The sequence below is a fragment of the Alosa alosa genome, chromosome 2 (genome assembly GCF_017589495.1).
Source record: "Alosa alosa isolate M-15738 ecotype Scorff River chromosome 2, AALO_Geno_1.1, whole genome shotgun sequence".
NCBI classification, from domain to species: Eukaryota; Metazoa; Chordata; class Actinopteri; order Clupeiformes; family Clupeidae; genus Alosa; species Alosa alosa.
Genome location: NC_063190.1, coordinates 18,606,092 through 18,632,399, shown reverse-complemented (window position 1 = coordinate 18,632,399; position 26,308 = coordinate 18,606,092). Strand labels below are relative to the sequence as shown.

At 42.0% G+C, this 26,308-nt stretch overlaps 3 protein-coding genes across 4 annotated transcripts; 1 reads left to right on the top strand and 2 right to left on the bottom strand.

Moving 5' to 3' along the window:
* Window positions 1–368: 368 nt before the first annotated feature.
* nf2b (NF2, moesin-ezrin-radixin like (MERLIN) tumor suppressor b) lies at window positions 369–14,799 on the bottom strand. 2 transcript variants are annotated; one of them, XM_048235172.1, is made up of 17 exons: window positions 14,504–14,799; window positions 13,444–13,548; window positions 13,244–13,369; window positions 12,679–12,801; window positions 12,316–12,399; window positions 12,145–12,213; window positions 11,802–11,884; window positions 11,486–11,561; window positions 10,731–10,868; window positions 10,270–10,344; window positions 9,149–9,262; window positions 8,341–8,463; window positions 7,207–7,424; window positions 4,808–4,910; window positions 4,555–4,685; window positions 4,008–4,176; window positions 369–1,254 (listed from the first exon to the last, which is right to left on the bottom strand). In XM_048235172.1, the coding sequence occupies exons 2-17, from the start codon at window positions 13,531–13,533 to the stop codon at window positions 1,207–1,209; spliced, it is 1,770 nt and encodes a 589-aa protein (XP_048091129.1). In that variant the 5' UTR covers window positions 13,534–13,548; window positions 14,504–14,799; the 3' UTR covers window positions 369–1,206. The 2 variants fall into 2 exon arrangements, with proteins under 2 accessions (XP_048091129.1, XP_048091120.1); XM_048235163.1 differs by lacking the exon at window positions 14,504–14,799 and adding an exon at window positions 14,250–14,316.
* A 189-nt stretch (window positions 14,800–14,988) lies between these two features.
* Window positions 14,989–17,958, top strand: mettl27 (methyltransferase like 27). The gene is made up of 5 exons (XM_048235185.1): window positions 14,989–15,280; window positions 15,495–15,623; window positions 15,996–16,131; window positions 16,529–16,621; window positions 17,238–17,958. The coding sequence occupies exons 1-5, from the start codon at window positions 15,161–15,163 to the stop codon at window positions 17,453–17,455; spliced, it is 696 nt and encodes a 231-aa protein (XP_048091142.1). The 5' UTR covers window positions 14,989–15,160; the 3' UTR covers window positions 17,456–17,958.
* A 4,550-nt stretch (window positions 17,959–22,508) lies between these two features.
* cldn30 (claudin 30) lies at window positions 22,509–25,778 on the bottom strand. The gene has a single exon (XM_048238170.1). The coding sequence runs from the start codon at window positions 24,823–24,825 to the stop codon at window positions 23,815–23,817; it is 1,011 nt and encodes a 336-aa protein (XP_048094127.1). The 5' UTR covers window positions 24,826–25,778; the 3' UTR covers window positions 22,509–23,814.
* Between the last annotated feature and the right edge of the window lie 530 nt (window positions 25,779–26,308).

The following is a 26,308-nucleotide window of genomic DNA, read 5'->3' as shown; positions in this document are numbered from 1 at the left end:
ATCAGGGCAGCAGTTCTCAGATTACATTATGTGCTTACATAATTGCAGAAGGGTTCTTGACTGTTGTAGAAAGAAATGGCTGATCTAATGCAATATATACATTGCCCATTATCAGCAACCATTCATCCAATGTTTCAAAGGCACATTCTGTTTACTAATCTGATATCATATTAAAAGGCTAATTGAGAAAACATTGAAGAACCCTTTTGCAATTATGTAAATTGTAATCTAAGTGACCCCAAACTTTTGACCGGTAGTGTAAATTTGAGAAAAATTAGACCAGTCTTCTAAAACTATTCTTACACTCTGGGGGCATGAGCCCCCATGTGTAGTGCTGTAGCTGCCTTGCTGCTTTAGCTGTTGGCTGCAGCAACTCGAGCTGGGCAAAACCGATTGTTTTCGGGGTTTTTTCAATACCGACAGTACTCGGCGACCTCGATAAATGGAGATCTATGTGAAGAAAATCACCGGATTTCTCCTTTAAGATAATTTAATAACTAGGCAAAATCCATTAACTGATTTAAGGCCATTGGTAAGACTTTACGTGCAAACACTGAGGACTCAGACTCAGTGCTCTCACATGCAACAGGATAGCTGTAGTTCATGGACGACAACTTTGCTTGATGACAGACTATACACTTTGCCCGCCTTTTAAATGAGGGCCCAAAATGTGATATCTAATCCTAAACTTTCTGGGACAGGGTGTGGTCTCACTTCACAGAATGTAATTTACCTACTAAACCGCTTGCTCATCACAAACGACAAGATCTTTAAATATTTCTTGAGTTTCACAGCAATATCACAGCAAGGAACTGTGTCAGAGGTTTGAACTAGTCATACGTCTTGCTGAACATTAATCCCTTTTTCAACACGTTTGTAAAATGCACCTGGGTTTGATAGTAGATAGGCTATATGTACAGTGGAACCTCAGTTTGAAATTAAAGCACAAGGAAGTTGCACACAACCAAATGCACACATAACTTAAAATTGTGTAGACCATGAAATGCAAGGAAAAAAAATAAAGTTTGTGAAGAGTTCCTTCAGGACTCACAATGGGAGTTAGTGTAGAGGCTGAAATGTTCTGCTCCTTGGTGTGTGTGTGTGTGTGTGTGTGTGTGTGTTCATGGCTAAAATCAGTACGCACATCCAGGTGGATATGTACTGTTGCCCTTTCCTCCTCTTCCTCTCGATGAGGAGTCTCTCCATTCACACCTCCTCAAAGTAGGCCATCTGAGTCAGGTAGGCAGAGTTGCGCTAAAACAAACACAAAGTTAACACTCTGCCGCACACAAAATACTAGCTAACGAGAACTTGGCACAAGAATGCTGTTATTACTACTAATAATAAATAATAATATTACATTTTATTTAGAGCGCCTTTCATGTCACCCAAGGTCACTTCACAAATGAACAAAAAGGTTGTTAAAATTATAGTCATCTAAAAAAAAAATTAAAGTAAAAGTAAAGTATAAAGTAAAGTATAAAGTACAAAGTATATAGTATAATCTATTATGTTCAACTACTGTGTCGGAACAAGTAATACATTACTAATCTACAGTCTATCAAAATAATACATCCTTATGCACACAGGTCGATCACACATTACTTCCTACAACCTGGCATTTGTGAGTACAACAGTAGTGGGTCATTCCATGTCAAATCAAATAAATTCAAACTGTTCCTATGTCATGAATGGGACTGTGCAGCAACCATTTTCCGGGATTCTGTCTGATTGGACGTGGAACGACCCTGGTGGCAAACTGCGCCCCCTGGTGGTTATGGTGGTGGCTAACTACTCTGGCATCCTCAAAGGATACTCGGGACCACTTGCTCCACTTCATAGAGGTAGCAGATTGCCAAAATGCCACAAACACACACACTGTAGTACAATCAACTAGCATGCTTTGTATTAAGAATGGCAGGGACTCGGCTCACTCGGCTTATGCCCCTTAATAAAGTGCTGCTGATATTCTGGGGATAGGCTACAACATAGCCAATGTGATGCTTACATGCAGATGTTTCTATTTTCGTGTTGATGTGAATTAATGTGTCCGAAGTTTAAACGGTAGGCTTATAGCTGTTAGGTGCAGTCACCTGACATCACCATCAAATCAGAGGATATTTCAGAACTATTGGATTGAACTACAGAACGTGGACAGCTCCCCTTAAGAGCATCTTAACTCATTGAATGCCAAGCTGTTTTCGGAAGCTTTGTCCTAGAGTGCGAGCAATCTAGACCATTGTTGATGATTTTTGTACAGCCACAGCATATTCTGTGTTATAGCTATGAACACATACAATGGCTCGTTTAAAAGGTGAGACTTTAAGCTCTCAGTGGGTGCAAACCGTGTATTTCTACACGCCTCTGTTCCTGAGAAATCCCAAGGTAAACAGTGGCTAGTTTTCATCAAAATCGCTGTTTTTTTCTAGAAATGGAGATATAACGTCTTTCATGAAATATTAAGTGTTGCCTGTAAACTTTCCGGGAAGTGATCAGCGAGACTGCCACCTAGTGATAGACCCACGAAAATGGCCTGGTTTTGAGATGACGTGTATGCGTCACTGATTCGACCCAAAGCGGCAACCGAGTTATGATAAAATGTCCAGATAAAATGTCCAGATTGTGCGTTTTCATGAGTTTTCGATCGTCATATATTTCATTTCCATTCATCACAGAGTTCCCAAAATCACATATAAGGTGTGTTAGAGTGTCTAGTTTCGTAATTAAAAAAAAAAGTTAAAAACGTAATATTACGTTTTTGGCACTCAACGCATGGGAAGGAAAAACTTAATATTACGTTTTTGGAACTCAATGAGTTAAGAGCAGTGCATGCGCATTCACGCTACGAGCATGTTCGGGAAACAGTCGGAAAAACCAAACAAACGATCGTAAGATGAATCGTAGAAAACCCTCTTAAGAGCGTGTCTCCGTTGGGAAACTGGGCCCAGTGCGTTATGTCCTGGGATTCGACATGCTCAAAAAGAAAAAAAACTTCGGGCTAGATTTTTATAGAAGATTATGAAGAGCAATATGAGGGAGAAATTTAATGATCATTGATCGTTGTTTTGGGACGTTAAGCCTTTTCCATAGGCGTCAGTGAAGGAACATGCTATCACGTCAGGTAGCCTAAAGTTCATAGGCCTAATATGACTTCATGCTAAATATTTTGAAGGTTCTTAGTGATTATGAGGAACAATATGAGAGCAATTTGGTGATTAGTGATCGTTGTTTTAGGACATTAAGCCACGTTAAGCTTTTTGCTTAGGCTACAATAGGCATTAATGAAGAATAAACGCTTAATGTCATCTTTGGCAAGGTGCGAGGCCCATTAGACACAAGGCCGTGGGCGACGGCACAATTTTTGCTGTTTTCGTGAATGCAAAAGTTGGGTGACCCTCCCTTCTAGACTAAAAAAAGTTGGGTGACCCTCCCCTCAACAAAGAATAAAAAGACATGACCCTCCCCTATTTTCCTCCGGTGGTCCATTCCATCAATACCGAACGGTCCCTTGGTAGCATTGGCTAACTTTCGGAGTGCAGGGGACAAGCTGAGATAAGCTATGAGACAAAAGTTCACACTCGGTATCATGTTTCAACACACTTTAGTTCAATATCACACCAAACTTCTCCTTTAATGAATGTCTGCTGGGTAAGCATAGCACCCTTACTTTATGAGAGCCAGTGTCCTGTGTTAGCGTAGCGCCCTCACGTTGCTGTGAGGTAAGTGTGTTCTGCGTTAACATAGCACTCTTAAAGTGGTGTGAGGTAAGTGTGTCCTGTGTTAGCTTAGCTCTCTTACGTTGCTGTGAGGTAAGTGTGTTCTGTATTAACATTCCACCCTTACGTTGCTGTGAGGTAAGTGTGTTAGCGTAGCGCCATTGCACTGTGAAAGTGTTCCGTCTTAACATAGCACCCTTAAGTTGCTGTGAGGTAAGTGTGTTCTGTGTTAACACAGCACCCTTAAGTTGCTGTGAGGTAATGTGTTCCATGTTAGCGTAGCGCCCTTACGTTGCTGTGAGGTAAGTAGATGGGCTCGGAGTAGATGCGGGCCTGGGGTGGACACATGCCAAACACGCCGGCCTGCTGCTGTTGCTCCTCCAGCTTCAGGGACTCAATCTCAGACTTCAGTTCCTTCAACTGGTCCTGCAAGTGCTTGCTCTTCTCCATGTACTCCAACCTGGAGGTGACCCATACAAATACAAACACACACACACAAAATACTTAAATGTATCACTGATGCAGAATAATGACGATCCCTCAGAGACTGATAGTTGGCAAAATTGTGACTAGCTGCAAAAATGCAAAAAAGGGATAGCTGTATTCTAATGGCTTTATCTAATCTACACAGATGAACAATTGAAGTGCACAATGAGGCACAATTCATCGATGCACTTCCTACATTACATTTTCACAGAGCTTCCAGTTATTTTTTACATCTTTCACACATTATGTTTACTTCTCTGTTGCCTATCCTTCTGCTATTTGGCTGACACAGAATTGGACGCCTCAAAATTCAGTGTGAAGTGTGAAAGCATGCAGGTGTGCAGCACCTCACCGTTCCCTCTCGATCTCCATAGACAGCCTTTTCATGTCTGAGTCCTTGAAGTCCATTCTGTGCGAGCCTGTTTCCATGGACACTTCAGGGTATTCGGGGGCGGCAGGAGGGGTAGCATAAGAAGTGATCACCTAGACACACACACAGACAGATTTAATCAGGTGTGTAATTCTTTCAATCGATGTAAAAGTAAAAGTAAACACACATGAACTTATGAAACTACGGTGGCAATGCTGTTCATGATGTGTCCTACCGGGTATGTGGTTTTGGTGATGTCCAGGAGCTTCTGCTTGGCCCTGCGCTCTGCATCCTTAGCCTCATTCAGGTCCTGCTTTAGGTGATCAGCCTCCTTTAACCTACAAGACAATACTCTATAAGTAAACAACAACAACAACAAAAACAACCAAGCAACGTAACAGCTCGACACCAAGGGGGTATTCCATCAACCTCGCTAAAGGCCAAACCTGGCTTATTTCGCTAATTTTAGTGAGAATTCCGTTCCATTAATGAGGTTAACGTGAATCCCAGCTTGGTAACTATGGGAATTTATGCCACAGAACTAACCTGCTCCGTAGCAGGTTAACTTTCAAGCTAAATTAAGCTGTGTTGCAAAAAAAACAATCAGTCGGAAAACGAGTCCAAAAAGATGGTTCCGTCAACCTGTGTTTCGTCACCTGTAGCCTACAACTTCAAAAATAGAAGTAGGCCTAGAAATGCTTTTTCCGACAGTATCACCAAGCATGGATTTACACATTCACTAGCTCCAAAGAATGTATAAGATTAAAAATGCTTTAACTTCACATGCGTGTGGTTCTAGGAATCTTGCTACTCTGTGCCACTTACGCTCGGTGGTGGTGTAACGTGCAGCGAGACAGCATAGGAATGGAATTGCGTTCTTCCGTGTTCGCAGGTTCGCTTCCCATACGAAGTATTAAGGCTACATAGTTTATCACCTTGATAATGGCATTTTTAGTTATAATCTTTGATGAAAGATATGTCTACTGCTGATAAAGGGCCATGCACAATTGGTAGGCTGTTCAGTGACAGCTGCCAGTGGCTATATTGTATCTGATGCAAGCCAAAGGATAATTCTGTAGCCTAGGCAGCTAATAATTAAAACTGCTTCATGTGTCGACGATTGTTCATGAATGTCAAATCAACTGTGTGCTACACAGATTAAATACCAGCCATAAATTGAATTGAAAGCCATTGCATTTCAGATAATTTTATTTCAAACACTTTGGGAGACAATAGGCTATTATGTTGATACTATTTTATTTATTTCACCTACACCTAGACAATAATTTGGAGTGAACACTTTTAATCTAAGAACGTAAGCTATAGATAGTTTAGATAGAATATCCATATGCATATCCATAAGTTGTTTTTGTTTATACTATTTGTTTTAAATGTATGCTTTCATTATTCTCCAATTTCTGTAGGCAATCTATTTTTTCTCTCGATGTTAAATTTGATGACTTTCAATGAAAATCCTGTAGATGGCGCTTGCCAACAGAAATCGTCTAGTATTGTCTTAATTTACGACATATATCCTCTTTTTGTCAAACTACTGTTTTGGTCTACTGTTCTCCCTCGTGCACGAGCAGAGATGAAGCTGACTTAAACCTCGCTTGAATAAACGAGGCCAAGATGCCGCTAACTTGAGTTAAGGGAACGGCTTCAGCCCCAAGTGAAAGTCTACGCTAGTTCAAGCCAGGCTATTTCTGTTAAGCGCCGCCTTCATTAGCGAGGTTGATGGAATACCCCCCCAAGTAAACCGTAATAAACTTATAACCACAACACAAAACAGCAGAAGGACAAAGATGGAAAAGAAATCTTGATGTCAACTATAAAATGCCAATGAAGTCTGGTCTACAGTTAGTCTTTTCTACTCAAGCAGTAGAGATCTTTGAGGACAGATTTGACCATCTGAAGTCCCCACATGCTTGTAGACACAGGCGCTGATTCAGCCTGAGCAGTCCACTGTAAATGAACTGATACTGAAGATAAGAATTTCTCACTGATGTTACTTGGCTTGGCGTCTGTAGAAACTTTCCACTGCTTGTGGTCTTAAGTGCTCTCCTTTTACAAAACAACAACAGCACCATTTGCACTACTATCAACTAAAACGACCACAAACAAACAACCAAACACATACACAACTACACCCAGTCATGTAATCTAATCCCATGCTTCTCCCCGGCCCTTTTGTGTATTCAGATCGAATGCAGTGTCCTCAGCTTGTGACATGTGAGCAAATGCTGCACCCAGCCAGGCTGTGGTGATGACTCACACATGACTGAGATGGAGCTGGTATCTACTGCATGAGAATACTATAGTGCTTAATCATCCGCATAGGATGAAGGAGTTGAACCCTATCTCTGGCTTGAAGCACACACATGCTACATTAATGTCCTTGGTCTTATTTATGTTGCATATTACACTGAGGTTTTATTTACCCTACTCTTTTTCTTTCCCTATTTCTGATACATTTTCTATCCTGCTGCATTATTATGACACTAAACAGTAAACACCAATTTAATTATTTTTCTCATATTTATTCTTTTTCAATTAAAAAGTTTATTTATTTATCTATAGAGCAGTTTTATCAATTTACAATGTCTCAAAGTGTGTGTGTGTGTATTGCCTGACCTCCTCTCGGACTGCTCCACGAGCTTCACAGCCAGCGACTCGGCCTCGCGCATCTTCTGCTCCATCAGTCGTTTCTCCTCCTTGGTCTTGAGCGCCGTCACCTCCAGCCGCTGGCGCTCCTGCTCCGCCTCCGCAGCCTTGTGAGCCAGCAGCTTGGCCTCCTCCTCCGCGATCTGGGCCTTCTCTGCCAGCAGGTCCGCCGTCTCCTCTGAGCGGAGCTAGACAGACAGCAACGGCATTGAGTCAACAGTAGGGGTGGGACGGTATGGATGTTTTCTTAACACGGTTGGAAAGCAGGAAATGACCGTGATTTCACAGTATACCGCTTTAACACCCCCCCTAGGATTCTACTTCATGTAGCCGCCTGCAGACGTCTTAAGATAACTGAATAGACTTAATGTGATTATTTCTGAGATTCTGATACGTTTTTAACCCGGAATTGTGCATATGTCATAGTTGAAAACATATTATGCAGTCATCTTAAGACCTTTGCAGGCGGCTACATGAAGTAGAATCCCCCAAATGTTTCAGATTTTTCTTTTTTTGTTTTGCGGTGATGACTGTGACAAGCTCAGACCCGCCCGCGGTAGGCATCACGCGACCGCGGTATTGCGGCAATGCGGTTACCGTCCCAGCCCTAGTCAACACTCAACAGTCATAGTTTTACTGTTTATGCACATTTACATGAAGTCATTTAGGTGATTTTTTTCCTAATCTGCCATCTCCTCCGAGCGAAGCTAGTTAGACAGCAACAGCATTGAGTCAACACTCGACAGTGATAGTTTTACTATACAAATAAACATTTACTTACTTACTTACTACTACTTACGTACTGTTTATGAACATTTACATAAAGTCATTTAAGTGATTTTTTTCCTAATCTGCCATCTCCTCCGAGCGAAGCTAGTTAGACAGCAACAGCATTGAGTCAACACTCGACAGTGATAGTTTTACTATACAAATAAACATTTACTTACTTACGTACTGTTTATGTACATTTACATAAAGTCATTTAAGTGATTTTTTTTTTAACAAATTGCGTGACTTTCGATAATCATTTGAACTTGATTTTTAAAAAAATCTGTGTGTCTCTGTCTGTGTGTCTCTGTCTCTGTGTGTAATGTGTATCCTCACCAGGGCCTCGTTGGCCATGCGGGCTTCGTCCTGCAGCTGGAAGAGGCGTCGCTCCATCTCCTCTTTGGCTCTCTCCGCCTCCTCCCTCATCTGCTTCTCCCGGGCCAGCACCTGCCTCTCCATCTGACCATTCATCCATCACACACACGACACACACACAACACAACGAAGACATGGCACACACACGACACACACAACACAATGAAGACACGGCACACACACGACACACACAACACAACGAAGACAGGGCACATACACACGACACACAACGCCCGTCACAGGAGTCACACGGTCAGCAAAGAATAAAAGCAAGCTTTTAGAATACGATTGGGTCTTTCATTTCAGTTATCAAACTGCCAATTGGCAAAATGTTCTAATCCATCATGAAAGCCATCTGAGAGTTAAAGGTGCTCCAAGCGATGCTGGGTAACATCACTTCTGTTAACATTCAAACAAAACAGAGACTAGCTCGCTACTTCCTCCCCCTCCCTCCCGTGCAATTGAAACTCTCCTAAACAAGCATCTCGTCTGTGATTTGCTGGATCAGTTTGTTATGTATGGGCTAGGTTTGCCCAGGTTGTTTGTGTTGCCGTTTTTGGAGCCTGGGCGGTCCACAGAGATTAAGGTGATGTTTGCTGTAAGTGACAAAAAGTGTTTTAGCCTAAAAAACGTGTGGCATCGCTTAGAGCACCTTTAAGAGAAGGCTGATTTGAAGCACCATCAAGCAGATAATCAATCTGTCTATTCATCAGTTAATTAAGAAGTGGGCCAAGTTATAATCAATAGATCCATGAGTAAGAGCCTGAACCTTTTTCCTGGCTTTCTCTTCCTTGGCCAGAGCCTTCATCTGCTGGACCTCTATCGAGTCCACTTTTCTTCTCCTCATGAACAGGTCGTGGTTCCCAATGCAGAGCTGCAGGATCTGTGATAAATTAATCACATTTACATTTTATTTGTTTAGTAGACACTAACAGTTAGGAACAAAATTACTCATACTCATCTTGATTTAATATTTTCTCTTGACCAATGTTTGTTCTGAGTAAATGGTAACACTAAAACAAGGGGCTACATCAAGATTTTTGGAGGAAAAGATCTGGTCTGCCAAAAGACCTGCCCCAATAGGCGGCATTGGACCATTAAACCACACAATGATCCAAAACATACAGCCAAACAAGGCAAGAAATGGAGAATAATATATTTTAGATTAATAACATTTTAGAGTGGCCCAGCCAGAGTCCAGACCTCAATCCGTCAAAAAAGTGAGCACAAGGCCAGAGTGATGGCAAATAATCATTACTGCCTCAAAACCCAGATTGCTGCTAAAAAGGTGTGGTCTAGAATCATTGTGGAGAAATGGGGAGGTTTGGTAGATATTATAAGAACCATATTGAGAGCTGTGAATGCAAATAAAGATGTTTCCATTGATTATTTACAAAGCGTATTAATAATTTGGGACATGCCATTTTTCATAAAAATGTAAAAAAAAAAAAAAAAAAAATGAAAACGCTTCTTTTTTTGATTCCATGTTTCCCCCCACATTGTCTTACAACCTTTTGGCATATGGCAGTGTCATTTTCAGTCGGAACAAACATATTGGTCAAGAGAAAATAAACATTAAATCAATATTTGCCATTTTATTCTTAACTGTAAATGTTAAGAAAAGCCAGCACTTCTTCTGAGACGATGCAGTCATCTGTTCAGTATTGCATTACATTACACTGTGCATTCACACACACACACACACACACACACACACACACACACACACATATATATATATATATATATATATATATATATATATATATATATGTGTGTGTGTGTGTGTGTGTGTGTGTGTGTCAGTCATAAGAGAATCCATTAAGAAATGAAAATAAGATCACAGCCACAATGTATAATTCTACATTCTAAATAGATCTCTTCACCTACCAGTTTGTTAACACGTAGCTGAGAAGAGTAGAACTTGAAAACATCCTTCTTCTTGTCAAGTGGCTTTATCGTGAACTAACAGCAGAGAAATATACAACAGCATTAGTACGTAACAATAGTCTAAAATCCACTCAATCAAAAGGAAGGCCATCAGATCTAATGTATAGCTGGGTTCAGATGAGCAATGCAATAACACAAACAATAGCAACAGATAGACGGACAGAACACTGAAATTCTCTTAAATATCTTTCACTATGTGCTACGATCAAGACTTCAAGCTGGCCTTCATTTCTTCAGGACTTATCAATTATTTCTTTCTCACTTGCACACACACGCACGCGCACGCACACACACACACACACACACACACACACACACACACACACACACCACACACACACCACACACACACCACACACACACCACACACAACACACACACACACACACACACACACACACCTCTTTCTCGCTGTATGAGATGTTGCGGATACCACTCCAGGGGAAGGACTTGTTGGGGGTGAGCTTGCTGTTGGGGCTGTAGATGTGCAGACCCTGGGCGTCCACACCCAGCTGCAGCTCCGTGTCACGCTTGTTTTGCTAAGGAAAGAAACATCAGAGGACGTCAGTGGTGCACGAGTGCTTGTGTGGGTCTCAAACACAAGGGGATCTCTGACCCCAACCGGCCAGGCGGCAGTGGTGCACGAGTGCTTGTGTGGGTCTCAAACACAAGGGGATCTCTGACCCCAACCGGCCAGGCGGCAGTGGTGCATGAGTGCTAGTGTGAGTCTCAAACACAAGGGGATCTCTGACCCGAACCGGCCAGACGGCAGTGGTGCACAAGTGCTTGAGTGGGCCTCAAACATCTGCTGACCACAACAGGGCAGGCCACTCAGCAGTGGCTAAGGAGGAGGAAGAGGAGTCGTTCAGCAGCAGAAAAGTGAGTAGAAAGCACTATATCAATGCATGAGCATATCAATATTATACCAATACTATATCAGTACCATTACAATCTACCATATGAAATTCCCAAACAAAAGAACAGCATTTCAGTGTGAATGTATTGTATTTTCTTATCGTTACTGTAGCATTTGTGATGGAAAGCACACGTTATTATTACCAAAGCATTTGTGAGTTATATTAAAACTGATTGACATGTTCTGGTAGTTCTGACGCTTATCAGCAAGGCCTCAGAGTATTGATGAGCAGGAACCTACTGTGATGGAGAAGTAGCTAACACCGTACATCTCAAGGTCCTGTGCTATCTTCAGGTACTCCATCTCCGCCTCATCCCTGAACAGAAACATGAATTCGGTGAAAATATAGCCAAAGAATGTATGGCGATGATTTTTCTTTTAACCAATGTGTTCAAATGGACATATTAAACACTATTAGGGGTCAATCACTGTCTTCTTAACCAGTGACTGAACAGAGGCAGCTAACAGAACCTCCATGAGCAGCAAACAAGGATTCTGTTTAGAATTGGAACCAAAGAAACTTGGCCGAGGTTCTAGAGAGGAAAGGGTGTGTTACCTGGCGATACCTCTGTGCTCTGCATACCAGGCGGTGATCTTCTCCTCCCACATGTCCGGGGTCATCTGGTACTGCATCAAAACCTGTTCGCACACAGACAGACACGTCCACAGTTTAAATCTATACAGTATTTTTACAAAAATCATCTATGTATAACAAACAAAACCCAATTAATAAACATCTGTCATCAATTGTGTCTGTAATTTCTTCCAAAGACAATGGCATGAAATAACTGCAGATCATACATCATCACAACATCATAACTCACACACACACACACACAATTATGAACACCAGCATTATCGAGAAAGGTAAAACGACAAAAGATCACACCCTTACTCACTCTTTTAGGCAGGAGTTCATCTTGGGCCAAAAAGCCAGGTTTGTGGAAGTTTGGGTCATAGTCACCATACTGGAAGTAACAAATACGCAGAGGTTACCATTTTACATGCTATAGATTCATGTTTCATTACATTAGAATTCGGTGGACAATGGAAGTTCCTACAAAACCAACCTTTGCTTGAACAGCATATGATGCCAAAAGTACAGACGCTTCAGGTGAACAAAATATCTCTTCATCTAATATCTGCTTTTTAACCTATGGGGTTGAATTTCAACACACACAGTCAATGTCAGAAACATTGTTATGGTACAAATATCATGTACGATATACATGTGTAGCACAACATTATTGTCAAGAACATGCCAACAAAATACAGAGAGAGAGAAAGAAATTAAGAAAGAAAGAAAGAAAGAAAGAAAGAAAGAAAGAAAGAAAGAAAGAAAGAAAGAGAGAGAGAGAGAGAGAGAGAGAGAGACAGACAGACAGGGAGGGAGAGAGACAAAGTCAATAATTTGAAAGCCCAGGTCCACCCACCTGTAAGAAGAAGAGATGCTGCGTAATCTCCTGGACCAGCTCCTCCTCCACCTTCTCAGGGAAGAATTTTGCTAAGAAATGAAATGTTATTGGGGAGTCTTTGGGGACTTCTTGATCCAAGACCTGTTTCAGAAGAAGCACAAAACAAACACATTTAGACTGTACAAACAAACTGCACTACAATCACACCCTAGGTCATCAGGGTTTAGGCATCACGACCACACCTCTCCTCATAAAACATTAGAGGATATTTCAGTCAGTTACATTCATTGGGCATTTTTCCTTAGTTCCCCTCGTTAACTTCATTGTTCCTATGTCCCTGTGCAATCCAACTTGTACATTGTCCAGTGGTACAAATCCCCAGGAGTGGTAACACACTATTGTCCCTGTTTTAAAAGTTCCTATTCTAGATCCCAGCCAAAACGGCCACTGTTGAAAGATGCTGGTGCTCCATTTTGCCAAAATAACAGCAGTCTGTAAGGGATCGAGAGCCTCCATTGGGACTGGGACTACCGCAATACCAATGTATGGCGCCTTGTTGCTTGTCCACCCTATGCTTACTCACCCGTTTCTCTGTCTTCAGCCAGGCGTTGGTATCCTTCACCTTATATCTCAGACCAAAGAACCAGGTTTCCCGAAGTCCAATGGTACGGCAAACAAGGTCAAACAGGTCTTTTCCTTTCCACTTAACCTAAAGAAAACAAAAAGTTATTGTGTCTGGTTCACTTCCCATTGTTTTCAAACTTCATAAGCAGGGTAACTTACTTCACAACTGAATTCCATTTCGGCATCCATAGTGACGACTTTGACTTTAAAAGTCTTGGGCTGTTTCTTCTTTAGGCCAAGGATAGACATTTTCAGCTCTGGATCCTAAGTGATGAGCAAAAGAGGAGGTAATGTTAGTTTTGCTTTATGAATTGAGATGTGACGTAGTTACATTTAACACAAGTCTGCAGCACATCATGGTAGGACCCCATTACCATCAGAAATCAATGCATTGTTATTGTTGTGCGCAACGTGAAGCAACTCCGCAAGCTCTGCAAAACTTCATCAAGACAGCTACCGTTAGACGTGAAACGTCAAATAAAGTTGACAACCTGGCAGGGGTTTGGTATTTAGCCAGTTATCATTGTTCGACTCCAAATTGTCCATAGATGTTTTAATTTTAGCTCACGGAACTAACAAGACACTGGAGTAGAACTTAAAGCAGCCATTATACTATTATTGTCTGTGGATTAACGTTAAAGACAACCCGTCGCTAAATGGACCAACCAACCATTATTTTTTTGTTTCTTATCTAATTTCTCAGACATAAATGTTATGCAAGAAACGGACGGCACTACGGAAGATAGCTAACGTTAGTTCAAAAACAAAAACAGCTAACGTTAGACGTTAACGCTACGTGAATGTTAGCCAGCTCACTGTTGCTAACCAAAGAGCTAATCTAACTAACCTGGCTAATTAAGTCAGGCATTGGAATAAATCGCATTTCTATATAATGTCCTTGTTATTTGAAGTGAACAGAAAAGAGACGAATTTAAGGACGTTAAAACAACCCAAATACCACTCACTTCATAACTGACGTTGGTCAGTGAAGTTAGTAGCGAGCTGGCCATGTTGCTGTAATGGTAGCTAATGTTAGCGAGCATAGCCATAACGTTAGAACAAACTGGACATAGCCTACCTAACAAATAGCTAAATCGGTGCAAAATGTTAAATGCAGACAACTACAATACGGTATCATCCAATTTAAGTCCTGAGAGTCGAATTTCAGTGTCGCCACAACAGTGCAGACAAGAATGTAAAAAAAACAGTGAAAACTTACAGTAGCTGTATGCCTGAACCGTGATTGACTTTCAGCTGAGTTGAAGTTTATCCACACTCCAGTGGTGAATGTGTGAACTGCAATCACAAGTAACTTCACTGTTCATCACCTTAGGGGAGGTATTTTCTGAAACCATTACACATACAGTTATGGAGAAAGATTACTACCTAGTAAATACTGTATTCTGATTCTGCTGACCACGAGGGTATATATAGCATATTTCTCCAAATTGCACTTGCCCCTAAATAATGTCCTTTATCTGTCCTCCTCCCATAGCCGTTGCAAGGGCTGTGAGATAAGTGCACTCGTGATTTTGTACAGGTTGGCTATATTTTTCTACCGCTGAAGGTCAGAAACCGTATATCCGGTAACTCCGGCACACGAATACCTGAAGCAGGTGTGGTTATTGCTCCAGTCCAGTTGATGGCAGTAACCTAGTATATAAACAGCATAGTGTAACAACCGGAAATGTGCAGTCAGCTAGACCCTAGACCCGAGAAGAAACGTTGAAAAAGAAACAACAGCTCAAACAGCTGAGCTGTGTGTTGACATGTTGTGTTGAAATGAGCAAAGTCCTTCAATAAAGTCTCTGGATATGAGGGACAAACCTCTGACAAATTCTCTGCTGGTATTTCAGACTTTTGCAGATAAACTATAATGGAAGAGCACACGAGGACTTTCACAGATGTGAAAAATGCAATTCTTTCTGCACACGAAAACAGTGGTCCAAGGGATAAAATGCGTTTCTACGATAAGTGGGCTGAACAATATGAAGAGGTGAGAGAAATAAAGATCAGTATGGGGACGGAAGCGATCAACACGACATTAGGCTAATCCTTTTTGTTTTGTGAGAAAGCCAAACCAATAGGCTTCTAGGGTCTTTGCTTTTTGCTATGAATTATTGTGACAATATTCCCAATTCTCTGTTTAAAAACACTTATCACTGACTGTTCACCTGAATTCCAATAGCCTGTTATATCTTCTGCAACAGGATGTAGCTCTCCTGGACTATCGCGCTCCAAGTCTGGCCACAGAATGCATTGCGTCTCACGTTCAAGGTGACAGGGACAGTGCAAAGGTTTTGGATGTGGCCTGTGGAACAGGCTTGGTCAGTATGAAGGTAAATAAGTTATAACTGTTTATGGTTTTGATGATTTAAGAAATAAATTACCCTATATGATGCACTTCTCAATAATGTGCACATTGCATGGGCCAACTAACTCCAACCCTATATGGCCATTGCCAACAAATTGCAACATTTCAATTTCAATTCAATTTCATCTCACCTACAGAGCGTCAAAACATTGCACATGTCTCATGGCACTTTATAGAGTGTTAAACATGTCAAGGAAAATAAATTGCACTTGAATAATCAATTAGATATTTAGTACAGTAAGGTCACCATATAGCTGTGTACACAGAGGAAAGCCACATTTGTTTACAACACTATGTTTATCTATTAATTCACATAAGGGTCTTTTTGTTTTTGCAGCTGAAAGAAAAGGGGTTTCAGCATTTCAGTGGACTGGATGGCAGTGAAGTCATGTTGGATTTGTCCAGGAAGACAGGGCTGTATCAGGAGCTGTGGAAGTGTCTGCTTGGGTTAGAACCACTTCCTGTACAAGCTGGTATGCCACTGCATGGACTTCTGAATATTTGAATATGAGAAATAGAAGGAAAACTTAATTTCTAAAAACAGATATTATAAATCATGTGGAGATTTGTTGTGTGTTCCAGGTAATATCAACCAAACTGCAGTTAGGTTGATTAAGTAAAAATAAATTAAATCAAAACAACCCGATCACAGTTTATTTTAGGCCTACCTGATATGCACTTGACTTATGACCATTCATTAAAATGAAGGATATCTGTATTTGCAATTGAACTCTGCTTGAAATGTTCATAGGACTAATCAAAAAATTGAAACTCATTTCAACCAACATGGTCAACCTAGATTGGTGTGGTTATTGCTCCAGTTCTTTGATATCACCTGTGTTTTCTTCTGTCTCACCCCTCATATTTTAGAGGCATATGAGGTTGTTGTAATTGTGGGGGCGCTGAGTGTCGGACAGGTACCCGTGCCGGTCATTGAAGAGATGTGGCGGGCCACAAAACCAGGTGAATGGTGCATCTGTCACATCAACTCTGATCACATTTACAGTACAGAATCATGTCATTTAATTAATCTCTCACTCTCTCTCTCTCTGTGATATATATTTATTTTTATGCTGTTTTGGTTTATTATTGTTAAGCGTCTTGCATTGAAGAAACTCATTGCCGCTTACAGTTGTGTTCATAAGTTTACACACCCAATCTTAATGGAAATCTTAACCTTAATTTTAAAAAATGATGAAAATTTTCATTGAATGATTTTAACGTTTTTAGGATACCAATTTTCTTTGTGAATGAATAATGTATCATAAATAAACAAATGTTCTTCCTTAAAATACAGGGGGCATAAGTACTGTATACACACCCCGTTGTTAAATTCCCATAGAGGCAGACAGATTTTTATTTTTAAAGGCCAGTTTTGGGCTAACTGAAATAAAACCATGTCAATTTCCAAAAGATGTTTTTCCTTTTTTCCTCTTTTTAGTAAACTTTAGCATGGGTGTGTACACTTATGAATACAACTGTAGCTGTTAGGGTTAGAATCAGTGATCTATATGTCTAAATGCTAAATGAGTTCATAATGAACCAGAGAGATAAAGCCATGCTTTGGCGCCTGTTTCAGGGGGGCACATCTGCATGACAACAAGGGCCAACCCTGACAACCTGAAGTACAAAGCTGAGCTGGAGCTTGCGCTGGACAGCATGGTCAGTGAAGGGCGGATGATCCGAGTTGCCGTCAGTGAGGTAGAGGAATGGGAGAAAGCAGTGCAGGAGCACGAGACTGGGTATATACCTGGGGCTGTGTATCTGTACAGAAAGGCCATGGCCCTGCACAAGTAAGGCATGTTAAGCAAGACATTTTGGACACTTGTGATCTGATTTGGGTTCGGATGTGAATGCTTTGGCAGTCTTCTCAGAAACAATGGTAAGGTATTGTGACATCAAATGATTTTCAAGATATGGTCCACATATTATTTGATGGTTCACAACTGAACAAAATGGCAAATAGGAAATCATTATGGTTTGATTTAGTAATGTTTTATGTTGAAGTGAATGAAGTCAACTGCTGTACACAATGCTGCCACAAGATGGAAGCAGTGAGTTGACAAGTTGATGTAATGTGTTCACACCTAAAGTTTAATTAAAAAAAAAAAAATCACACCCCTGTACCAGGATTATATGCTATAAATTAGTATTTTAATGCATTGTAGAATTATTCCAACTGTTGAGAGGTGAACCTGTTTCAGTAATTATCAGTAAGGTTACAGTTAACTGTTTACTCAGGAAAGACAATGTGACCTGTACAAGTTGCTATATTTCTAGGTAAAATCCATTGATATTGACATACTGTGGTTATATGTTCCTTCAGAAATGATGGTAGCAGAAGGGTCGTCACATCAGGTGCTATAGTGGAGGCTTCAAAACATGGCAAGGGATGGGAGCTCATTTTCATTCAACACCAGGCAACGTTTTCGTGTTAATTAATCATCTTCGTAAGTTGGTATATGGTTAAATGACTCATTACAGGGCAAATGAAGACTCCCTCGCCCGCCCCTACTGCCTGTAAGAAGAATATCCCACTTGCAAGTTCGGTGTATCCTACCCGCCGACGGAAGCAGGATCAGTTTACATCCTGCATACAGCACAGAGGCAGGCTAACGAAACGCTAGCGATTGTTGCAAACGTGTGTGTAATGGCAGAGCCAGCGAAGAAGCAGCGAAAACCCTTGACGGAAGATGCAAAGAAAAGGAAAAGAACTTCAGACCGAGCGAGGGGGGGTTTCGTAGAGAAAAAGCATCAAGCTTGCCTGGGGCCTGTACTATGAAGGGAGCTGATGCTGCTTTCGAGATGTCTCGTAAATCCGTCGCCCGAGTTGGAAAGTAAATTACCCAGCTTTCTTGCGACATTTTGGGCAGGCACGCCCACTTTACCTCGGAGTACTTGAGGGTACCCCGAGGTGGACATACGACCTTACAACAAACATGGCTGCGCCCATAGTTGATATGAGATGACATGTATTTTTTTTGCATATGTACTGTGTTGGTCATGTTAAAGTTGATGTAATGCTCTTACACACTAGATTACATTGCTGCTTCAACCCGGTCACCATTTCATGCATTGCACAGTCTTGCTGTGCCTGCAATACAATGTAACAATTTGTTTTGCAGCCGTTTAGCTAGAGGCTACATGTAGCACAAAACAATAACAATGACTAGCCTCCTGCTAATGCCCCTCTTGGCTCGAGAGAAAGGCGTTCCTAAAGCCACTCATTGGTACATGTTGTACGGGTGAGTGTACGATGATTTACGAGACATCTCGAAAGCAGCATTAACCTACCCAGATGTAACCCATGGCAGGGCTCGAATGATCTTTTTGTCTTTAAGGGGGTCTCTCTATCTCTCTATCTCTCTAAAGTTGGCACACCCCGCGCATAGCCTAACAAGGCGATACAATGAAATAGCCTAGGCGCAAGTGGTGCTTTTGCACAGTACAGTATAATGTGCACGGTAGGCCCAGGCTTTACCTTGACACACGCACACAACAGACATAGATTTTTCATAGAAATTGATTACTTTTAATTAATTTCAACATATTATTGATTGTAATAGTCCATATCTCATTTCAATTTCACAATACAAAGAAATAGACTAAACGATTTAGTCTGTGCCATTCTCAATTTCACAACGTAACTCATTTAAACCAGACCACCGTCTCAGATAGGCTATCCTCAGTGTCAAACACAATAGGCTAATGCATGTAGTGTAACTTATACACAGGGGAAAAAGCACTTACTGGCAGAAATGAATAAAGCCAGCCAAACTATGTTCTAGTAGGCCAATGTGTTGAACTGTGGAAAATTAATAGACAAACAATTTTGGAATTTGCACTGAGATATGGTCGGGTAGCCATTGAATATTCCGACATCAGAGATTGCTAACAGGTGTTTCAAAATAGCTGGGAACTTTCCGGAGCTCTCAATGGCAGAGGATAGCTAGATCATCAGACAACACAATCATTGTAGGCTGCATTATGGGCCATAATTTATGGCTTTGTCAATCAACATAGAATAGGTGAAGCGCAAGTTCAACAGCAAACAGGACTTTTCAGCACGTATCAAACCCGTGAGGCTAGCCCAATGAGCATAAATAGACAAAACATTCACATCAAAGCAGGGTGACAGATTTGCGAGTGCTGTCAAATCGATACGGTTTGCTCATATAGTCTAGTGGTGTGGTGGTGAAGTGTCATGCTGCGTTCAAGAGCGTAGTGTAGGTCTACGTCCCGAGTAGCCTATATTTTAATTTAACGTCTTTAATGGTAAGAGATCGCACAGGGATGGATAATGAGCGGTTGTTTAAGATTAAATTACAATGCCAGACACCTTCAGATATGAGAGACCCCCTCAGGTTTATGACTTTGTTGCTTTCAGCCAGTCCTCACTCTATGGGAGCTCGGCTCCCTCTGGCTCCCACGTAATTCGAGCCCTGACCCAGGGTTACTTTGTAAAACCGGGGTTGAGAAAACCTGGTTATCATAAGTGGTGTTAATCGGTACTACGACGCTGATTAAGAAGTTGATTTGTTGAACTGGGATTAACCTAATTGGAGTTTGTGCGCGTTCACATAAAAGGGGCGGGTTGCAACGCAAGTCACCACTTTCAATGATGACGCGATCTCCTTATTTTATGGACGAGGAATGCAATTATTGTGACAAGTTACGAGGAATTAAAACTCACTTTACGACAAAAATCAAATACGTCGGCAGCAAACAAAGCAAGGCAAGGCTGTTGGCAACGTATTGCAGATCGGGTAGCCTAAAATGCCTAAAAGTAAAGTTTTATTTCCACATGCTCTTCAAATATGTGTTACTGAGGATTAATAGCTTGCCAAATGTCTGAAATGAGTTGAAATAATTAAATAGCCTATTTTGAGTTCATAAAAAGGCCTACAGATGCAACCCGATTACAGTAATAAGGATAATTGAATGTTTAAGTAGCCCCCATTGACTGATTTAGTGTATGCCTAATCCTGTGAACATTTCAGATGCAACACCATTGCCAAACGCACATGGCAGCAGGTGAAAATGAAACACAAAAATATTATTCAGAATAGGTTTATAGCTTATTAATATTTCTTAATTATGAAAACATGTAGGCTAGGCCTAGTATGCTTATAGCCTTCACTTGGCCTCTGTTTTACAGCTAACAAGAAAAAGGTGTCTTTGAACACTACTGTAAGGCACCAGAGTGTTTTACAGTAGCAGAGGAGTTGGCCATCGCAAATAATAGTGGAAGGACGATTATGGAGGGGGTTGAGGGAGGCATTCGGTCGGATTCTGGTGCTGTGGAAATGTGTAGCCTTTATGTGCAGGGTACAGTAATATGACATTCAATTCAACAAGTTTGTTAAAATGGTGATTTTAATTTATTAGGCCTACTGTAGGCTATGTCTGATTTATTTTCGGACAGTAGGAGGCTATTCTTGCTCAGATGTTCAGCATATGTAGGCCTATGTCCGATTTATTTTCGGACATACAGTATTCTTGCTCAGATGTTCAGCATCACCGATGGAATACATGAATTGTCCACGTAAGGGCATTGCTATGACGGGTGTCTCATCTGATAAAGATAACGAATTCCCTCAGCTGACAATCTATATCTTCATAGAGAATATCGTCCGGGTATATATATATATATATATATCTGGCGGTCTCTAAAACCCCTCGCCCTGCGAATAGAGCTTCTCACGATTTGCGCTCCAATGTCGTATGGATCATCCAGGTATACGCCGACATTCTCGGGAGAAATTGGTGGAAATTTGGGGGAGGGGTGGTACTTATAAAGGGTGTGGTTAACGGAAACCTCGGGTTAACCAAGAACTGACGGCTCCTACACACAGCTGCGTGCGTTGCGTTGCTCACGTCATCCATTGCCGAACTGAATTGTGCGTCCGTTGCGTCGCGTTTCTCCCACCGCTCGTGTTGAGAAGTTCAGCTGTTGCTGCACCAGCAGACGGCACCGGCCAATCAAGACAAACGACGGACGGCACTAACCAATCAAATTACAGTTATACTTCAGGTCATTTGCATAGCTACCGTCGGGAACACCCACTGGCATGCGTTGACGGAACGCAACTGTGTGTAGAAGCCCTGACCGTGCTTTCTATTTGTCTCGTAAATCCGCCGCCCGAGTTGGAAAGTGTAAGTTACCCAGCTTTCTTGCGGCATTTTGGGCAGGCACGTCCACTTTACCTCGGAGTACTTGAGGGTACCCCGAGGTGGACGGACGACCTTACAACAAACATGGCTGCGCCCATAGTTGAGATGTATTTTTTTTGCATATGTACTGTGTTGGTCATGTTAATGTTGATGTAATGCTCTTACACACTAGATTACATTGCTGCTTCAATCCGGTCGCCAATTCATGCATTGCACGGTTTTGCTGTGCCTGCAATACAATGTAACAATTTGTTTTCCAGCCGTTTAGCTAGAGGCTACATGTAGCACAAAACAATAACAATGACTAGCCTCCTGCTAATGCCCCTCGTGGCTCGAGAGAAACGCGTTCCTATAGCCACTCATTCATACATGTTGTACGAGTGGGTGTACAATGATTTACAAGACAAATAGAAAGCACCAATAGCCTGCTCGGAGCAGGTTTGAGATGCAGCGTAAATTGCCATGGCAGCATATCTCGGTTAAGACCTATCCACCTTTCGTAGTACGGGTTAATCGGGAAGTTACGCCACACGTGATCAAGTTACTCTCGAAGTTACCCAGATAATTTAATTTTAATATATGGAAACATTAGACAATACAACAATTGTGAGGTGCGAACAAAAAACATGAAAGCAACATCAGCAACATAATGTAATGTGACTTTGAATTTAGTTGGTGGAGCATGAACACCTTCTGTTTTCCCTTTGTTGTTTTTGATCATTCTGTAAGGTGTGTTTTGAACCTGATACATGCAATCTTTTGTACTTCCTACTATCTACCTGCTGCTGTTTCATGCTGACATTTAAAATCTCTTTTAACTTATTTAAATAAAAAGCAGCTGATGTAGAGGACAATATTGTAGTCTCTGGGATTTCTTAGTTTCTAAAAAAAAGACATCTAACCGTCTGACTGGGAAAGACAGTATATTAACTTTGTGGAAGACACTAAAAACATTTAAAAGACTCCCTGTTCTATTCCTGTTGTCAACTAAAAGTCAAATTCTTATGTACATATCCATGTTATACTCAGACAGGTGAACCAAATAACCACAGTATTCCTTAACCATTTCCTTTCTTAACCACTATCTAGCTACTACTCTAGCTACTATTTCTTAACTACTACTTTACTAAACATCCCCAAAACAGTCTCATATTAAAGTATAACAAAAGCAAAACATCTGTTGAATCATGACTCCAAAACTGCATGATTTCCTAGCTTGCCTCACAGTGAAACTGGATTTGAATCCATTGCAAATATACAAAGTCCTGACAGAATGCAAAGCATCTTTATTAGCTCGTTCTCTGTCAAACCGGTTTTACCACAGATGCTCTTTCACTTTGCTGAAGCCATAATTGAGAACGATACCAGGAAGAAAGTGGGAGAGGGTATCGATGTAACGGACTAGCAAGCCCCTCAAAATAATACTACAAAATAGCATGACACATAGATAATATCAAATTATGAAGACATATTGAGCTCTTATTCATTGATTGATATTGATTGTCATTGTGCTCCTCAGTTTGATTGATTGTGCTCCTTGGGCAAATGAAATAAAAATAGATACAATGTGTAAAAGATATATCTAGAAATGTATAAACTTTTATTTGGATAACATCAAAATGAGCATTCAAATAGCTGCAGGATAACATTTCAGAACACATTTTCTAAGAACTATTTCAGGATCACATTTCAATAACTGAAAAAGTAATAACATCAAGATCACAATTCACATTCATTTTTTTACACATCAAAGGAACACACGAGCACTGTGAAATTACATAAATTATCTTTCCTTCATTTTACTAGACATACATTTGAACATTAAGAAAAACATATACATTTCAACAGCTTCATTTTAAATATATATTTTCACTCTTGACTGGCCCGCAAGAAGAGTACAAAGTCCAAGTGCACAACTGATCCAATCAGGGTGATTTTAACTAGAATATAATGTGGCAGTGCCTTGAAGAAAATGCTGTCAGTCAGATGTAAGTCTTTGTAGGAGTCATTGGTGGCTCATCTGTGAATGGAGCTGTGTCATTGAGCTGGGACTTGGTCAGAGACTCCACACTCTTAGTGGAGTTTGCCCTCTGCAGCTGGGACTTGGTGGAGGGCCCCTCACTCACCTCGGACTGGGGTGACATAGGCCTAGGGAGCTGGGACTTGGTGGAGGGCCCCTCACTCACCTCGGACTGGGGTGACATAGGCCTAGGGAGCTGGGACTTGGTGGAGGGCGCTTTGCTGTAGTTGGACCCCACGGAGGGTGCATGGCTGGGGAGCTTCGCCATTGTGATGGGCTGCCTGCCCCACTGGCTGCCCTCTGGGAGGGAGCGGACGGACGGGCCTGGGGTGTGTCTGGAGCTGCCGTTAACGGATGAGCGCACAAGGACGTACTTCACGGCGGGCGTGTTGTTCTCGGAGGGCTTCCGAGAGCAGGCCGAGCTGCAGAACATTCCCCCCGCCAGGAAGAAGAGGATGGAAGCCCCCCACCCGATGTACACTGCAGCCCCGAGTTCTCGACGCTGAGAGTCTGACATCTGGGGGTTATAGAATTTCTGCACCTCCACCGCAGCGGTCCATGACACCGGGATGATGCACAGGACCGCGGCGACGATCAGCGCCACTCCGGCGGCGAGCAACACCCGGGCCTTGAGCCGGTCCTGGCCGTCCAGGAAGCGGGTGCACTTGCCCCCGACGAAGGCGAGCAGGAGTCCGCCGCTGGCCATGAGCAAGGCGAAAACCATTAGTGCCCGGGCGGCCTGCAGGTCGGTGCCCAGCTCCAGCATGGACTGGTACGGCTTGCACATGACATACCCGGTGCTCTGCGCCACGCATGTCATCCAGATGCCCTCCCAGATGACCTCGGAGGTGACTATGGTGGTGCCCACGTAGGCCGTCACCCGCCACATGGGCAGAATGCATGTGAGCAGTGCACCCGCCCAGCCCAGCAGTGCCAGCGAGCTCGCCAGCATCTGCATGCCCAGGGAGGCCATCGTTCCCACGGAAACGGCTCGCTGCAACAAACACACCCTCCTCTTTGTTGTCCTGCTCAGTAGCTTCACTCAGGTAGTGTTGTCCTTGGACTCCCACTCTCCAGTAGACTCTTAGAAACGTTGCTGTTGTTTTTAACAACAACTATTCTCACCTACCTTAGTGGTACCTGTTCAGCCCTAGCCCTGTGAACACCTGTTCGGTGTATCCATCTTCCCCTCTCTTGCGTGCGTCTCTGACTAACCTCCTGTTTACCACTACCTCTGCATGTTGGCTCGTGCTCGCTACTTCATGGCCTGAGATCCTCTTAGGTGACCGAGATGAGAGGTGGAAAACTGAAAAACAGAGAGAGAGAGAAAAGGAGGTGTGATCTAGGCTGGAGACCACTCCCCCTATTTGTTATAAACTACACCATACCAGCTCAACAGGATTCTTCTCTAGCAAGAAGACACCGTGGGTGTGGCAAAAGGTTGGCAAATGCAGACAATGGCAGGAGAAAACACAAATACATCTCCTACGTACCTCCTTTTGAGTAGTTGAAGCTAATCACATTTTGAATACAGATATATTGGGTTTCAAACTAAAGATTTTTAACATGATCAACATGATCCAGAAGTTTAACCTATGAAGTTCATCCATCAAGGATTTTCCAATTTGGTTCTTGTAAACCTTTGAGAATATAAAAACTGTAACTTGGTTTTATATTTTCCTAAAAGGTTACCATGACCAAAATCCAGGGATTTCAGTTGTAAAACTTTGAGGAGGATATGAAACTTTTAAAAACTACATAGGAATTGTGCTCTTATTCTTGATCTTTTTTTTTGTTCTAAATTTGCGCCACCAACATGTGCAAACGTGAACACGCTGTGCATTGTTCAGAAGCAAATGTGGGGATTTTTATTCACAGTAGTGAATGTATTCACATATTTCACAACGTCAATGTTAATTTTGGATGCAACCAAGTCCATACAGAGAGGGCATACAAGATCTGTTTGCATTGCATCCTTTTCTTTTTTTAACGGCTCCACCTCATGTAGGCAAGCCTATCAAGTAGTAGGCCTCATGAATATCTGGATGATACAATTATGGGCTACTCGAACTGTATACAGTAAATTAGAGATAGGTAGTTAGGTCTTAGAATCTGTGCCAGTGGGTGTCGCAGATCATCTCTCCCCCAAGCAAGAGGAGGAAGCCGGACACCCAGCCCAAGTAGATGGAGGCCCCCTCGCCCCTCTTCTGTGGCCTTGGGGTTATAGAAGGTGTTGTTGATGATGTAAGCTGACCAGCTTATGGACATGATGCACATCAGCCCGGCCACTATGAACAAGATCCCTGCAAAGGGGCTCAACAGACCGCCGATCGCTCTCCTATTGCATTGGCAGAAGTCACGTATGGCCTCCACACTGACGACGAAGGAGAGCAACAGCAGGGGGTGAACCAGCCGCAGGTCCTCTGGGGGAGCCAGAAGTCAATGACCGCTAGCAA

Coding starts and splice junctions, on each gene's coding strand:
- mettl27 (XM_048235185.1), top strand. CDS start 15,161: ATGGAAGAGCACACGAGGACTTTCACAGATGTGAAAAATGCAATTCTT. Junction 15,624..15,995: donor CAGGCTTGGTCAGTATGAAG/GTAAATAAGTTA, acceptor TTGTTTTTGCAG/CTGAAAGAAAAGGGGTTTCA. Junction 16,622..17,237: donor GTGGCGGGCCACAAAACCAG/GTGAATGGTGCA, acceptor CGCCTGTTTCAG/GGGGGCACATCTGCATGACA.
- cldn30 (XM_048238170.1), bottom strand. CDS start 24,825: ATGGCCTCCCTGGGCATGCAGATGCTGGCGAGCTCGCTGGCACTGCTG.
- nf2b (XM_048235163.1), bottom strand. CDS start 14,294: ATGGCCAGCTCGCTACTAACTTCACTGACCAACGTCAGTTATGAA. Junction 13,549..14,249: donor TGACCAACGTCAGTTATGAA/GTGAGTGGTATT, acceptor CTCATCACTTAG/GATCCAGAGCTGAAAATGTC. Junction 9,263..10,269: donor AGCTACGTGTTAACAAACTG/GTAGGTGAAGAG, acceptor AATTTATCACAG/ATCCTGCAGCTCTGCATTGG.